This window comes from Antechinus flavipes, chromosome 2 (genome assembly GCF_016432865.1).
Source record: "Antechinus flavipes isolate AdamAnt ecotype Samford, QLD, Australia chromosome 2, AdamAnt_v2, whole genome shotgun sequence".
NCBI lineage: Eukaryota > Metazoa > Chordata > Mammalia > Dasyuromorphia > Dasyuridae > Antechinus > Antechinus flavipes.
Window position 1 is genome coordinate 240,980,756 of NC_067399.1, and position 18,218 is coordinate 240,998,973.

The following is an 18,218-nucleotide window of genomic DNA, read 5'->3' on the forward strand; positions in this document are numbered from 1 at the left end:
TATTGTTGTTGAAGTGTATAATGATCTCCTGGTCCTGCTCATTTCACTTAGCATCAGTTCATGTAAGTCTCTCCAGGCCTCTCTGAAATCATCCTATTGGCCGTTTCTTCCACAACAATAATATTCCATAAAATTCATATATCACAATTTATTGAGCCATTCTCCAGTTGATGGGCATCCATTCAATTTCCAGTTTCTGGCCACTACAACAAGGGCTTATGCTTAAAGTTTTGTAAAACACCTTTAAATATATTATCTCTTCCAATCCTCACAATAATCCTGTGAATTAAGTACTATTATTTTACATCATACAGATGAGGAAACTGAGGTTGAGAAAGATGAAGTGTATCACAGAGTTAGGAAATGTCTAAAGTGGGATTCAAACTTAGACTTTCTTGATGCCATGTCAAACATTATCCACGTCATCACCTAGCTCTATGTCAATTTCTTAAAATTTTTTCAGTAGATAAAATTAATATCAATTAGTAGCTTTATTAATGATTATGAAATGAGTAATTGTTGGTCAAACAGGTCTTGTCAGTAATTTATTACCTTGCTTTCTTTTTTCCCCCTTAAATATATTTCAGATTTGAAGCAATCTGCATTTTGAAGATGATGGCTAATTTTTTTTTTTAGAATGAAGTAATTTGGAGCTTTTATGGAGCATTGTAATTTGCATACGCAAAATGAATTGCTCACTTAATTCATTCAGTCCCATAAGGGGAAAAAATAATTAGGCTACAGACTACAAAAGCAAGGCAGAAAATTGCCTTTTAGGTAGCAGTCTTGTTTTCATTTGGTAAACATAAATAAATCATCATCTATAAATTACCATAAGCAAAAAGAGAGGGAAAAATTGGGAATCAAATTCTTGTTTCTTTAAATGGCTTTTGACTTTGTAGTATATTAGAAGCAAAATTAATATTCCAGCACAATATCAACTAATTGCATAAATATGACAGGAATATACCAAGTCCTCAAGGGAATCTGCATTTTAATCCGATTGAATTAATCTTCCCTTGAAACACCAAGAGTAATTTAAACAGTCTCTCTGTCTAGTTACAAAATAATCCATTTGGAAAATTGAATTGTGTAATTTGTAATTGTTTTCCAAATTGTTAATGTAAAACTATATTGGTAGCAAATTAAACTTTTTAAGTATGGCCGCTTTGTTAATTATTGGCTGTTAAACATTTATTTTAATGAATACTATCATTTATTATGAATAAGCCATCTCATGGTTGACTTTAAACAGCTAAAATAATTTAGTAGATATTTTTGGGAATTCCTAATTAGATATCATATAGAATAATTTATTAAACATATTAAGAAATGTCTCCTTTTAAAGAATTGTAATCTTGAGAAGTTTTATCTGAAATTGAGAATCAGAGAAAAAGGACTAACATAATGATGAAAAGATGTATTTGGAGGAAGATGACGTGTATACCATTGAGGTTATTTCTTAAATTCAATGGATCTGAATATCGCATGGCTTATCCATACTGACAAAATGATTCATAGCATTCATTCATGGGAATCCATATATATATACCTCTGCAAAAAGTAATAAACATTAAGTCCCAGCCACAATGTTTATATGGGAGTCTTCATGAGCAATGGCAAAGGGTACTAGACAGGAAATTAGGAAATATGAGATGCTAGTTCTGACTCTGCTACTAGCTCACATTGGGTGAGCTATTTTTCCAGTGTGAGTTTCAGTTCTCCCAGGTTTAAAATGAGTTTGAGTTATATGATTTCTAAGGCACTTCTAATTTTTTCTTGTTTTTGGGAGGAGTTTGGGTGGTTATTGTGGGCTAGAATGGTAGAGGAAGGCTTTATTGTTGAAATGAGTGATATATTGGGTCTTAAATTTAAGTGAAACAATTGTTTCCATCCTAATTTCTCCAAATTCTAGTGCAATCTCTTTTGTATGGAGTTATTATTGTATAGTGGCTCTGCTTTCATATTTTCATATTACTTGTCAAAGTTTCCTTGTAGTTGTAGATTCATATATAGGATTTATTTGAAATTCTAGTGGAATTGTATCATTAAATAAGATTAAAGGGCAGCAAGAGGTAAATCTCAATCAGAGACAACATTTCTTTCAACTAGGAAGACAATCAAGTGTCTCATGAAACAAAGAATTTAAGAAATAGAGCATATAATAGCAAAACTGAACAAAATTTTTGTTCAAAATGGTCTACAGGATGATCTATAGATTTTCTCTTTCTATCTGTTCATGGTTCCAAAAAGCTGAGAATGTTCACTTTCAGTCAGTTTCCTTCATTATTCTAACAAATGCAAACTAGCACTCTTTTTGTATGAACAAAGAATTGCAAACTAATAGGCTACCTATTATTTGAGGAATGGCTGAACAAATTAAAGTATATCAATATAATGGAATTCTATTGCATAACGAGAAATGATGAAAATGACAGTTTCTGTGAAGTGTGAGAAGACATGTGAAATGATAGAGAAGTCACCAGAACAAAAATGGCATTATAAGAACAAAGAACTTTGAAATCCATAAGAAGTCTGATTAGTGCAATGACCAACCAAGAATTTCAGAAGACTAATAATAAGGCATGCTATCTACTTTCTGATAGAGAGATGATAGGCTCAGGGTGTAGAATGAAACATTTTTTTTTTTTTTAACTTGACCATTGTGGGAATTACTAATGCTTGACTATGTATTTGTTTTTCCTAATTGACCATTACAGTTTCCTAGGCCTTTCAAAGAGGAAGAAAATATAAACTCATAGGTTTTAGAATTGTAAAGAACTTTAAATATCACATAAGTTAATTCCTTCCTTTTGCAAAATGAATAGTACTTTAATATTCTAATGATCTATGATTTCTTCAATGACATCCTCCACTAATTAAGACTGTCTAGGATCTAGTATATAATTCAAGATTTTTTGCATCTAAAAATGTCATTGAGTATCAAAATCATTAATAGAATATAAGCTCTTCTCTCTCTCTCTCTCTCTCTCTCTCTCTCTCTCTCTTTCTCTTTCTTTCTTTAGCTATATGTGTGTGTTAGGGGATATGTCTTTATATCTATTATGATTACTGGCACATTGCTGGTGCCCAGTAAAAAACTGTTAATTAGTTTGCTAATTATTGATTGAACTTATATAGCATCTCTATATACTTTTGTGTGATAAACATATAGTCTCTTGGAAACACATTTCCAAAGTGCTTTCAGTTCAATAATACCCACTGGACCAAATGAGGAAATAATAGTTTAATACCTCCATTTTATAGACGAGAAATGATTTTATGCCCAGAAAAGTTGAGTGATTCAGATGACATCATACTTAAAGAGTGGTAAAGCTAAGACTGGAACACCTAGGGAATTTGAATAAAAGTTATAAGCTGAAACAGAGTTGAAAGAGATCCTGTAGTCCAAAATCTTTATTTTGCATAAGAGGTAACAGAGACTGAGAAATAGAATACATTATTCAAGATCTCACAACTAGTGAGGGAATTAAACTTAGATCCTCTATTATTATTATACAAGGCTATTGCATAGAGTTGATTACTTGGAAGAAGTTCAATGGAACAACAAATGATAACTATGTAAGATAAGAACCAATTTAATGGAGCTCATCTTTTAGGATCAGTAAATTTCTAAGTGGATTTATTGCCTGATGTTACCAGTGAAGACATTTTTAGAAAATCACACAAAACTTCTGAGTTATAATTGAATTTAAAAAAAAGGTAAATTCTTAGGTATATTTATGCCTATAGTCATGCAAACTCCAATTCCAGAGAGTCATCTGCCAGCAGGATGCAGGAAAAGTTTGAAATCTTTTGAAACTTATTTGGATTTATAGCAGAGATTAAAGGAAGAACACTAGGTATCCTCTAGGAATTTGGCTCTTCTCACGGCCTCATTCACTCAGGCCTCCAGATGAAAGTGATCTCTCCCTTCCTCTTCAGATTTTTCATGTACTTTACTTACCCAAGTATCTCCTTTACCCTTATTTAACTGTTTTTTGTCTCTTTGTTATTTTTGTCCAGGTTTTTCTCATTCCTCCCTCTTTCCACACACAAATTTGATTTATAAATTCCATGACTGTTTTAGTTACCTTTGTTTCCCTAAGGCTGAACATAGTCCTTGGCAAAATTTAAAATCTTAGTGTGTATTGTATTAATAAATGAATAATTTTATCTGCTGAAGATTATTACACAGTCCAGTTCTCTTCCCCTTTTGACATTTATCCTCTCCTACTTATAATATTATAATAGTTTCCTAATTGTTTTTTCTGCCTCCAGTTTCTTCCCTTTCCAATTTATTCAGGTAGAATTACAAAATTGATATTCCTAAATCATTAGGAATGTTATTTCCCTACTCAAAACTCTAATGACTCCCTGTTATTTCTAGCATAAAATATACACTTTTATGTTTGACATTTAAAACTATTCACAATCTGGCTTTGGCTATTTTTCCAATCATTTTTCTTTACAAATCATATGGCTCACCTAATCTGGCTAGCTTGTTCCTCATATAAAACATTTCTCCTCCTATATCCATATCATTGTACAGCCTGCTACATGCCTGTAATGTCCTTTTATATAACTTTTAATTCTGATTCCCAGTTTGCTTCAAAGCTCATCTCAAGATACATTTCATGAGGCCTTTGCTGATCCCACAAGATTGCTGTTATAATCCTTTTGTCCCTTATTTTATATTCAGTAAAACATGTACATGGTTCTTCCATCAGTAGGATATGAACTCTTTGGGGCAGGGAATGTTGAATTTTTACTTTTATATCCCCACAGTCTGGCATACAGTAGGAACTTAATTATTATTAATTGATGATCCTTTTGTCAAATGAAGTTGCTTTGGACTAAGTAGAATGGAGGTGACTGGCTCATATTTTTGTGTTTCAGGTAATAAAGAGGCTAAGTTGGTTAAGGCTGTTTACTTCATCAAATATTCTATTTGTAGCCATACAGAAGAGCAATTTAGTCTATAGGAAAGATTGCTGGAATTGATATCACTGAATTTATCGACTAATAAAAAGATCATCTCATTTACTTTATACTAAACAAGTATCCTTTCAGTAGCATTAGTATTTCCATCAAATGATTATCCAATTTCTATTTGAAGACCCCTACCAAAGGGAAACCTATTATTCATTCCACTCCTGAATAGCCTCGCAGGTTTCAAAATTTTTCCTCATATCAAGTCTAAATCTGTCTTCTGTAAACTCCTATTGATTACTTATTGAATTAAGTAGAATGAGTCTATTTATCTTTTCATGTGATAAACCTTCGAATAATAGAAGATAGCTATACTATTTTCTCTAAAGTTTTCTGTTCTCCAACCTAGATATCCAAAAATCTTTCAACCAATCCTTGGATAACATCTTCTCTAGTTCTATTACCATCCTAGTCATTTGCTGATTGTTCTAGACTGGACTGAACATAATATTCCAGATGTGACCTGATCAGGGTAGAATGATACCCAATTGTTTCTGCTCATCCTGGTCACAGTGCCTCTCCCAAAACAACATAGAAAAGCATTAAATGTTTTTGGCTATAATGCTATACTATTATGCATTTTGAGATTTTGTTCAGCTAAAATCCTTACATCTTTTTAAGTATGCTTTTTCATTCTTGTATTTGTGAAGTTGATTTTAGAATACAACTAGAGACCCTTCGTTTTATCCCTATGAAATTTCAACTTATTTGAATTTTCCATTGTTCCAGGCTTTTGTTTTTTATTTGGAGCTAACCCAGTCATCCACGATGTTAAAAAAAAAAAAAATCTGTCAATTGTGCTATCTGCATATTTGACAAGCATGGCATTTATATGTTTATCCAATTCATTGATAAATAGATTGAACAGAGGAGAATTAACAACAGATTTCTAATGTGTTACATTAGAGATCTCCCTACAAATTATCCTTAATCTATTAATCATTACTTCTTGGGTCTAGTTATCAAATAAGTTTTAAAGTCACTTTAGAGCACTTTTGGAGTATCTCCAGCCAATTCATATATATAATATGAAAAACTTTGTGAAATGCTTCTTTGATATTAAAAAATACTCTGTGTCAGATCTATTTTTCTTGGAACCATGTTGGCTTTTCATCATTGTTTCCTTTGCTTTCCTAAGTACTTTCAAACTTGAAAATGATTCTAGATTTTTACCTGAAATAAATTTTATTTAATAATTACTTTATATTGACAGAATCCATGCCAGGGTAATTTTTTTTTTACAACATTATCCCTTGCACTCGTTTCTGTTCCGATTTTTTCCCCCTCCTTCCCTCCACCCCCTCCCCTAGATGGCAAGCAGTCCTTCATATGTTGGATATGTTGCAGTATATCCTAGATACAATATATGTTTGCAGAACCAAACAGTTCTCTTGTTGCATAGGGAGAATTGGATTCAGAAGGTATAAATAACCTGGGAAGAAAAACAAAAATGCAGATAGTTCACATTCGTTTCCCAGTGTTCTTTCTTTGGGTGTAGCTGCTTTTGTTCGTCATTTATCAATTGAAACTCAGTTAGGTCTCTTTGTCAAAGAAATCCACTTCCATCAAAATATGTCCTCATGCAATATCGTTGTCGAAGTGTATAATGATCTCCTGGTTCTGCTCATTTCACTTAGCATCAGTTCATGTAAGTCTCGCCAGTCCTCTCTGTATTCATCCTGCTGGTCATTTCTTACAGAACAATAATATTCCATAACATTCATATACCACAATTTACCCAGCCATTCTCCAACTGATGGGCATCCATTCATTTTCCAGTTTCTAGCCACTACAAATAGGGCTGCTACAAACATTTTGGCACATACAGGTCCCTTTCCCTTCTTTAGTATTTCTTTGGGGTATAAGCCCAATAGAAACACTGCTGGATCAAAGGGTATGCACATTTTGATAATTTTTTGGGCATAATTCCAGATTGCTCTCCAGAATGGTTGGATTCGTTCACAACTCCACCAACAATGCATTAGTGTCCCAGTTTTCCCGCATCCCCTCCAACATTCATCATTATTTTTTCCTGTCATCTTAGCCAATCTGACAGGTGTGTAGTGGTATCTCAGAGTTGTCTTAATTTGCATTTCTCTGATCAATAATGATTTGGAACACTCTTTCATATGAGTGGTAATAGTTTCAATTTCATCCTCTGAAAATTGTCTGTTCATATCCTTTGACCATTTATCAATTGGAGAATGGCTTGATTTCTTATAAATTTGAGTCAGTTCTCTATATATTTTGGAAATGAGGCCTTTATCAGAACCTTTAACTGTGAAGATGTTTTCCCAGTTTGTTGCTTCCCTTCTAATCTTGTTTGCATTAGTTTTGTTTGTACAAAGGCTTTTTAATTTGATGTAATCAAAATTTTCTATTTTGTGATCAGTAATGGTCTCTAGTTCATCTTTGGTCACAAATCTGAAATGAAATTTTAAGTTCATTGCTTTATAGTTAATAGATTTCATATTGAGAATAATAATAGAATAATAATAGTTTCACAACTCCCTTAGAGGATTGTGAGGCACTAGATCTCAATTAAAACTACTTTCTGGGACAATATGATAATATGATTTAGAACTTAATTGAACCTTAGAAAATAGCAAATTTAGTTTTGCTCCTCACTCTCTTTTATATGAGAAAATTGAGCAGAAGACTAGATAGAGAATAAGATTTGTTCATTGTCATTCAGGGCAGAGTCTAGTCTGATAGCAAATCTAGTGAAGTTTTTACTATACCCTATTAAGAAAGAGTTATTTTATTTTAAAAATCATCATAATACAAAAGCAAAGTTAAAATCAGGCTTAAAAAATAGCTATCATTGGTGTTTTCCCTTCAGGCAAAATGCATTTACCAAAGGAGAAAAATGGGAAGAAATCCAACTATTCAAATGGGTAATCTTTAGAATTTCAAGTGTGAAATAAAGTTTTACCTAATTTCTATTGAAATCTATTACTGTACCTCTGGGCAAATAGGAGAGAGTTTTTCTTAATGACTGCTTAACCTTTAGAATGGATTAATAGCACTGATAAAGCATCCTTGGTTGCATTTCTCCAGATTTTATTCCTTTGTGCTATAAAATATTAATCAGAACAAATCCATACCCAAACCCATATTTTCTGCTCAAGTTCTTTCTGTATAGACATCCTTCTCCTTCAGTAAAGATGTCAATGAAATTGAGTTCAGTCTCAATATAGTAGAAGACATTTCAATTCAAGAGAAGAAAATTTGTTGGAAAGATGATATGGCATTAACTTTGTTTTCAAAAGACTTGAGGCAAATCTCAGCCTTCATACTATAGTACTTATGTCATTTGGGGAAAAGTGAATTAATATCTTTGAGTCTTGATTTCCTCTGCAGTAAAATGAAACAGTTGGGTTACCTCTAAGTTTCATATTAGTGATAAATCTATTGAAGTCCCTTTGGGAGCTACAGTTGATTAAAGTAACTAGTTTTCTGACTAACCAGTAATGGATCTATTTTTTTCTGGTCTATATCTTTTTTTTCTAATATTTCTTAATTAACGTTTATAAAGTATTTACATAAACACTTTAAAGTTTGCAAAGTGCTTCACAAATGTTGCCTTATTTTTATTTTCACAACTCTGAAAGGTAGGTGCTATTATTTTTATTTTCCTCATTTTACGTTTGAGGAAATGGAAACAAAAATCAAATGCTTTGCCAAGGATTACATAGGTAGTTAATGTCAATTAGATTTTCAGGGTATTTCTGACTCTAGATCCCATGTCCTGTGTTACCTACCTGCTTTTAGTCATTTATGTCCTCAAGCATGTTTTATATCTCTCATCAGCAACCATTGATGGCAATATTGTGTAGACTCTTGAAGTAAGTAATCTATGGAAGATTACTTGATATTATGATCAATGTGTTAGCTTAATTTAAAGAGGAAAATCTGCTATTCTAAAGAATTCATCTGTAGTTTAGAACTCTAGAAATGGAGAATAGGTAGTCAAAAGACAAGATTGCTCCAGCCAGATTGGAATCTCTTTATCAAGCAAATTGTCTTGGGGAGAAGAGTTTTCTTGGAGAGATTCAGATTTACTAGCTTATCTTTCATTAATAATTCATTCCCAGGGGCAGCTAGATAGCAAAGTGGATAGAACACTGGCCCTGAAGTCAGGAGGACTGGAGTTCAAATCCATCCTCAGACACTTAATATTTCCTAGCTTTGTGACCCTATGCAAGCTACTTAACCCCAATTGCCTCAGCAAAAAACAAATAAATAAACAAACACATAAATAATTCATTAACTGATTGCTGAATGATGGCATATGCCATCTTGAAGAAATTGCCCTATAAGAGCAAGTCAAATAACTTCTTTCAGTCTTGATTTCCTCTTCAGTAAAATGAAAAGGTTGGCCTACCTTTATTTCTAAGTTCCATGTTAGTGATAAATTTAGTGAAGTCCCTTTAGGAATTGACATTTTGGAAATTAAAAGTAGAATCCTGTGGTAGGATAAATTCTTGGCTGATTGTAGGAAATATGGTTCAATAAGTACTTTGTTTTAATGGCTGTGATCTTCTTATCTTTATTCCATAGTACAGTGGAAAAAAAATAATTGACTGGATTCAGAGGACCTAGGTTCTAATCTCACCTTTGATGCTTAACTTTTTATGTAATCCTGAGCAAGTCACTTAGCTTTCCTGAGCCTCAGTTTGCACATACATAAAATGACAGCATGTGATCTCTTTCTATTTTAGATATATGATCATCTCATACTTACCATGTGTACTGAAATTTAGGTATGACCCATTCAAGGTGAACACAGATTTGACTTAGTAGTCTTTTAAAAAAATTAGCTACGTGGTATAGTGGATAGATCACAGGAACGGAAGTCAGGAAAAATCATTAAAATCTGACTTTTACTAATTGTGTAATCCTAGGCAAGCCACCTAACTATGTTTGCCTCAGCTTCCTCATCTGTAAAATGAAATGGAGAAGAAAATGGCAAAACACCCCAGTATCTTTGCCAAGAAAAGCCCAAATGAGGTCATGAAGAATCAGATTAGACTTAGATTTTTATGCTGAGTGGAAGAAGGGGGGAAAAAGGGAGAACCTCATGGTAGAGTTCAATTGCTTTTTGGTTTTTGTAACTAATGAATCCCTTTCTTCAGATAGAGAAAACCACATGACTTTTAGTTCCAGGTTTTTTCTCTAGCTGTCCCCTATACCTAGAATGCTTTATCTACTCTGCTTCCACACCTCCCTGGTTTCACTTAAGTCCCAATTAAAATCAGGAAGCCTTCACCAACCCCTCTTAATACCAGTTTCTTTAGTTGTACATAATAAAGTTGCAATTTTATGTGCAATACTATTTTTTCTTTTCTACTATATTTTGGAAATGCTTTGTTATGTTCATAATAAAATTTTTAAAATTCGTGTGCTACTTATTCTGTACATAAAATGTTTTGTATATATTTGTTTGTCTTCTCCATTAGATTGTAAACTCCTTGAGGGCAGAGACTCTCTTGCCTCTTTTTGTGTCCCTAGCACTTAGCATAATGCCTATCATATAGTAGACATTAATAAATGTTTATTGAATGATTGATATGAAAGATTTAGGGTTAAATGGGATATGAAGATGTCATGAATAGAAACTAAAGAGAAACTTAAAATGTTCCTTATTTTCTACAAAAAAACAAAACAAAACACCATGCTATAGAGCTATTAAGATGTATAAACTTTTTGGAACACAAGCCCACAGCATGCCATCAGGGTTACAAGTATAATCATGTACTTTATGATTCCATGACTAGAATTATATTAGAAAGGAGCAAAAATCTTATGTCTACAACCTTATTCATAATGGTATTATTTCTAATTAAAAAGCAGAAATGGCCCTTTTGTGCAGTTATGTACATTTATAATTAAGTTGATGACAATAAATTGTGCACTACTTCTCAAAATATCATCCAATTACTTCTCTTTTGACATGATCTGTTCCTCTAATGCAATATAAATTTCTTGTAGGCAAACTGTTTTCACCTTGTTTATATCATTGAGTTCTAACACTGATCCTTTCACATCATAGGTATTTAATGGATGTTTGTTATACTGACTGGATTGAGTTAGAATAATATAATACTGTTCTGTCAGAAATGTGACAAATGGAAGGATCCTATGGAGATATTTATATGAAGTGATTTATTTACCAAAGTAAAATATTGTCTTATTTATACATATATAACATGACAAAATCAAATAATGTAAATTGTTAAAAGTTGGTGTTATTATTATGCTAAATTTAACATTCTTTTTCTTTGAAATTATTTCTATAATAAAATTATTAATATCTCTTTAAAATTGATTTATCATTCCTCCACCCCAGTATGTCATGGATGGAAATATTATCAATAAAGTATGTAAAATCAAATTTTCATGATCTACTGCAAATAATGTTATAATTGTTTTAAAACTCAAGTTTTTGCATTCAGTTTTAGCTTGAAAAGTTATCCTTGAAGGTGTGAAACATTTTCCACTCTAAAATGTATATAAAAATAGTTTTTGACTGACTGAAACAAAAGTGTTGTGTAAAATGAAGACTTAAGGCAACTCATTAGTCCTGTCTGTTGTAGTTGTAGAAAACTGTTGTGTAGGTCCAGGACAGATTTTTACTATCCTGCTTAGTGTTCCATTGGGTTAGAATCTTCTATGTGCTTTTTTTTCTAGGATTGCCATGGCATGGTAGCATAGCTTATATTAACAGCTCTTTGTTTCTTTGTCCATTGTTGTATGTTCTTGATAGATTTCCACTGCTGTAATCACTGCCTGACACTATAACACTATCTTCAAAAGATAGCATACATTATTCCTTTCCCCATTATGTTACCAAAAGAGTCACTATTAATGTGTTGTCCTCTTTATTTGTCATCGTAATCACATCATTAATGGATTATAATATGAAGAAACCTGTAACCATTATATTCTTAAGCTGAGAAGACAAGATCAGTAATATTGCTGAACATGTTCAGGTATAGAAGAAAATTAGATTAGAAACAATTGATTGGATTACAGGGTTATGGGCTAGTTATCAGATTCTACTGACAGCATAAACTACAAAAAAAAAAAAAAAAGGAAACTTGTATCATAATGTAATTGGTTTTCTTTGTAATCCTATTTATTTTATTTAAAAACTTTTTTTTTTTTTCTGAGAAGGAATCTGTAGGATTTACCAGAATGCCAAAGAGAATCATGACTAACACACGCACACACATACACAAACACACACACAATTAGGAACCTTGGATTAGAACTTGGAGAAGAAATCTACTAAGGCAAGTCTTTATAGTACAGGATAATATCGGCAAACTATAAAGGTTAGGTTTTTTTAAGTTATTTTGAGATTGGGAATGGAGGGCATCAACTGGAACCTCTCAGACATTTAATAAATTGTATTGAATAGAATTTGGTTTAATAAATCAAAGCTCTCAGAATCATAAAAATTCAAAACTTTGTAAATTCTTTTAGTTTCAAAGTTGTTTATGTATATGTGTGGTGTTATATGATGAATGTTGAATCGGTTGGCATTGAGATTAATTTACAAAGCACATAATTGGATTCTGACTCATCCAGCTCTCCCTGTATTTTAGGCAATGATATATGACTTTCTTTCTTCCTTCCACTTCACCTTAAATGGAAGAGATTATATGTTACAAAATCATTTTATTTCAGCCTTATATGGACCTTGTATAATAATATTTAAAATATTTGGAGGAGAACTTTGATAAAGCATAATGGTGAAAGTCAACCTATTCTATCAAGGATAACATAAGCAGAGGAAAAAAAACTTTAAAAAATTGGAGCAAGTAAAAGTTCATGCTTTGGAAACTCTGGGCTATGCAAGTTTCTATAAAAATAAGCTAAGAAAAATATGAAATCCTCTCTCAGGATTTTCTTCTGTAGCAAATAAAATAGTTTTTGGTACAGAGTAAGTGTTTAATAAATACTTTTTCCTTCATTCAAAATAGTCCCATTCCAATTAACATTGGAAGGAAATTTATCTATTTGAGAAAAGGAACCTGTGAGCAAGGAATGGGAAGGAATTATCTCTAAGTCACATAATAAGGTACTGATAAAATGGGTATTAAATTCAAGCCCCCTCAATTCCTGTGCAATTCTTTTGCTATTATAGTATGATTGTGAGAAATCTTGAACGTCTTTATAATTAAAAGCAAGGCATTGCCCAAATCTTTCTTATCACCTATAATGCTAGCCTTTAATCGGAACCAAACAAGTTAGAGATTTAAAAGTAATAGCTCCCTGTTGAGTTGCTTTCATTTGGAGACTCATTGTTATATAGAAGAAATCTATACAGGGAATCACAAGAAATCTGGGTTTGAAACCGACATCTGACACTCAATAAGTGATGTCAGGAAATTAATGATAATAATAATAATAATAATAATAACAATAATAAATACTCATGTCTACTATTCATGTGAATGTGGTAAGGAAAACATTTGGTAAACCTCAAAGTACTCTACAAATAGCAGGCATTTTTTGTTAGGTACAATAAAAGAGATTGACTTCCTTCTTTGCTCTCTGCTTTTGTATAGTTTAATTCAGGAAGTGTAACTAAAATTTCTAATTTTTTTTTTCAGGTCACAGAACTTAATAATGTTAAGAATGTGTTACGATTGCCCAAAAGCACAAAGAAACATGCTATTGGGATTTATTTCAACGATGATACCTCCAAGACCTTTGCTTGTGACTCAGGTGTGTCTAATGTAGCAGTGTCTATAAACTGTGGGGTTATTGATCTTTGCCATGTAAGTGTGCAATGTACCTACATGCAGATTTTCTGGGCATTTATACAGAGCTTGAGGCAGATGAGTGGTGTAAAGTGCTGCAGATGGAATGCTTGGGAACTCGTATTAATGACATCAGCCTTGGAGAGCCTGACCTGTTGGCCACTGGTGTAGAAAGAGAGCAGAATGGTATGTAAAAGAAATACTAAATTGATGAATATTTTGAAAGTTTCCAACTAGTATTCCCAGAAACTCAGAAATTCATTATAGAAGTACCTCAGTTCAATTTTGGTAACATTCTAGGAATAATAAAATACGTATTTTATTTTTAGATAAAATAAATATATGTTGATGGTAAGGAAGCACAAAAATATGTGAGATAAATTACTCAGGGACAAATAGTTGGTGGTAGAGCTCAGACTAGAACCCAGATGTCTTGAATGCAAATCCAATTTTCTTTAAAATAATATACTTTTCTCCTGAGACATAGCCTGATTCACTACATAGCGAATAATTGTTGGAACTGGACTACCGCTTAGCTATATGATTTTGAACAGTTCACTTTTTTTTGAACCTTCACTTTCAACAGAGGTAGCTTAGTAGCTCTCTAACATGATTACTATGAAGTTCAGATGAAGTAATATATTTACTTTATCTTTTAAATTGCAAAATCTTATGTAATTGTGAGTCTTCATTATGATTGCCATATCAAAATCAATTAAACTTTTACTAATATCAGATAACTTTATATTATCATTTTGCATTGAATGTATTCAATGCTGAACAAGCCAGATGAAACCTGTTATGGCTATATTTTTTTGTGCTTACTTGTATCAACTATATAATGTTGAGAATAATGGAGATTTCTTTGTGATTTAGTAGAAACTATAATTATATTGGATGGGGAAGATAATTTAATTGTAGGAAATGAGTGTTAGGATAATTTATCATGAAGTTAAATGATTCAAAATAATTTTTGATAATTTAACATTTTTTATAAATCAAATAAAGAAAAGTCTCTTCTCAGAAAATTGTCAAAGGAAACCTATCAGTAAATGTGGTGCCATTATTTATTTGGAATGTTTCCAGACACCCTGGAGCCCTGTTATGTCCATGGCACTTGGGTGAACTATTTAAAAAATAATTTTGGTTGCTGTTTTATTCATGGAGTTATGATAATTATAAGTTGATCAATACAGCATTGATATAATTAAGACATAAGAGCAATTACCGTGCACCTGCATCTATTGTGAACACAAAGCTGAAGGTATAATTGACTTCCATTTGCCAGCACAAATTCACAATTGTAATTTTTAATGGTTTTTATCTTTTCCTGCCATGTATCATTTTTTTTTGTTGTTTGCAAATGTATACTTTTTTCATTACAAAAAGTTGAATTTTAGTCATGGAAATAGTGTAACTTACATTTTAACAGGAAGGCTCTATCCATGCATCATTCATGTATTAATCAAAAAGGAAGCTTGCTTTAAAAAAAATTATGGAGGGTGGATTTGCCTTCTTTTGGTAATCTATAACATAGGGAGAAATGTGTTGTAATTGTTTTGAATGCTTCAAAATTCCTACAGTATCATTGATATTTAATTCCTAGGGACTTTAGACTAACATTTTGTTTTTCTCCCAGAGAGATTCAATGTGTATTTGATGCCATCTCCTAACTTAGATGTACATGGGGAATGTACCTTGCAGATAACATATGAGCATATCTGTCTTTGGGACATCCAGAATCCCAGAGTCAAGCTCATCTCTTGGCCATTAAGTGCCCTCCGACGATATGGACGAGATCCAACTTGGTTCACATTTGAAGCAGGAAGGTAAGTTTAAGAATTTTTGATGAGCTCCATTTTGGGTTCAGACTCACTTCATTTGTCCATAGATCTTTATCCAGCTCCAAAGATAATCCATGAATTGCAAAGTGATGTCTATGATCTTAGAAAGGAGAAATTCCTATTTTTTTTTAGCACTTTATTTTTCATTGAGTTCTTTTCATTACAACATCCTGAAATGTTATACGAGAAATGTCTTATTCATTTTAAATATAACAAAACTGAGGCTCCGAGACTTATGTCCTGCTAAGAGTTATATCATCAACAAGAATTTATTGTACTTTTGTTTTCAGCTGTCCAAAGTTGAAATCATCAATGTATAAATAATTTTTAAGAATATAAAAGTCACTGAATTAGGATAATATAAAACATCAATATTCAGTGAATAGCTTTCATTGTGATTCATTACTCATCTATTATACTTGTAGGTGAATATATTGTATCTAAATAAGAATCTGGATGTTGTACTTGCTATAACTTTGTCTTCAGATTCTGAAATGCCTTATCAATTAATGATAAACAACATATCCAGGCATCGAACATATTTTTCAGTAAACTGAGCATTCTTATTAACATTAGGGAATTTGTCATTTATTAATGATTTCATTTGTTTGTTTGATTTTTTTCTGGATTTATTGGAGAATCATGGAATCATAGACCAGCATATTTGGAAAAGGTCCAAGAATATAGAAATTAGAATGTTAGAACTTTTACAGGGTTTAGAACATGGGTCACAGAATGTTAAAGGTGTAAAGGATTTTAGAATGTCAATCAATCATTTAACATTAAGTACATTTCATGTGACAGGCACCACACTAAGTGCTGGGATTAAAAAAAAAGGAAAAGACAGTATTCCTGTCCTTAAGGAGCTTACAATCTAAGGGGAAAAGATGAGATTTTATTTGAGACTTAAAGGAAGCCAGGGAGGGACAGCCAGAGAAAATGGTTGGAACTAAGAGGTGGAATGTCACTTGATATATAAAATTTTCTATCTTTTATGCAAAAATGTAAGTTTTATGATAAACATAACATCTATTAAGATGAATATTCCCTTTAAATTAATGAACATTATTTAATATCACTTAAAATTAACTCAATATTTCATTAAATTATTTGTTGAAATAAGATTCCTGTATATTGATTATATTAAATACATATTATTTATTAATTTATGTAATAAAATATGAAATGTTAAATGTCAAAGCAGAAAGAGAACTTTGGACAAAGATAACTTGATTCTGCTATTTATTGCTTATGTAATCTTGGGCAAGCTTTTTATACATCTCATTTTTCTAATCATAATATGAGAAGGTTAAGTTAGATAAACTCCACCCTACACCCTGGCCCAGATATTGTGATCCCATTAATGCAGAATGTTAGATTAGAGCAGGTATCTATCTAGTTCAGCCCAAAATGATTATCCAGGTATCTACTGCTCTTTACTTCCTCTCTTGACATTTTCCCCACTTAATGTCTATCATGTTTGAAGTCATAGTTATTATTTCCAGAGGTTTATTTAGACTGCTGTTTGTCAACTCTTGTAAATATTAGTGCTTTTAATATTATTTTAAATTTATTTTAATTAATAGGAAGAGAGACAGGATCTTAGAATAATATTAAACAAATAGAATTTTGGCAAATAAATTTTCTACTCTTCACCTAAAAATGAGGAAGTTAGATTGTTTTGTCTTTAATGTATTTAAAGCTTTGAAATATAATTACTATATTGATGCTACAAATATATATTATACACGGGATCTATATATATATGTACATATATATATATATATTTATTTTATAGATACAGAATATGATATACAAGATGCATGAAGAATAGCCCATATTAAATTATAAAGCATAGAATTATACTGCATTACACATGGTAAAGTTTTTTTTTTTAAGTGTCTGATGATAGATTACTTTTTTCCTTGCCTAGACCTTTGATTTTACCAAGATTTGTTTGGAAATTCCCTAACCAATACCTACTAGTAAATCAGTTATAACTTGCAGTTTTAAATAATTGCTTATAGTAATGAAAGATCAAATGTCTTGCCCATTGTCACATAGCTGGTGTTAGAAGAACTTTACTCTAGATTATGATTCCAAAGCCAGCTCTCTACTGTGTCATATTATCTCTATTTATATTTAATTTGAATAAGTTTTACATTATCATTCAAGAAATCAGATTAGTATGTTCCAATGTAAATTTAAGGCTGGAAATTGAGTGAAAGGAATAGATCGATTATTTGAATCTCATTCATTTATTCATTTAGTAAGCATTGAATGAACACTGAATTGAGTACCCACTACCAAATCTCCCAGAAAGAGTTGCTTATTCTCTAGGTAACAGTATCATTATTTTACACTTTGCCTGAACATCAAACAATGATGTATTTTATAGTTATCATCAAGAAGCTTAGGATAATAAGATCATTCAAGCTCTTCCAAGCATGAAGGTTTCATTTCTCCTTTGCTTTATTAATGTAGGCATTTGCTTCCTTGGCTGTTCCCAGGAAAGTGATCAAAATAAGGAAGTTCCATTTCAACTATGTAATTTTCTTCTCATCTATACAGATGATTGTAGGCAGTTAAAACTCTCTAGGAAGTTTAT

At 31.8% G+C, this 18,218-nt stretch overlaps 1 protein-coding gene across 1 annotated transcript in view; it reads left to right on the plus strand.

Annotated features, from left to right (window-relative positions):
- The window catches only part of DOK5 (docking protein 5), a 145,196-nt gene that overhangs the window by 81,127 nt on the left and 45,851 nt on the right, over positions 1–18,218 (plus strand). The window contains exons 3-5 of the mRNA XM_051976618.1: positions 13,617–13,731; positions 13,833–13,952; positions 15,406–15,595. Of these exons, the coding sequence (XP_051832578.1) occupies positions 13,617–13,731; positions 13,833–13,952; positions 15,406–15,595 (425 nt within the window). The remainder of the gene's footprint in view (positions 1–13,616; positions 13,732–13,832; positions 13,953–15,405; positions 15,596–18,218) is intronic.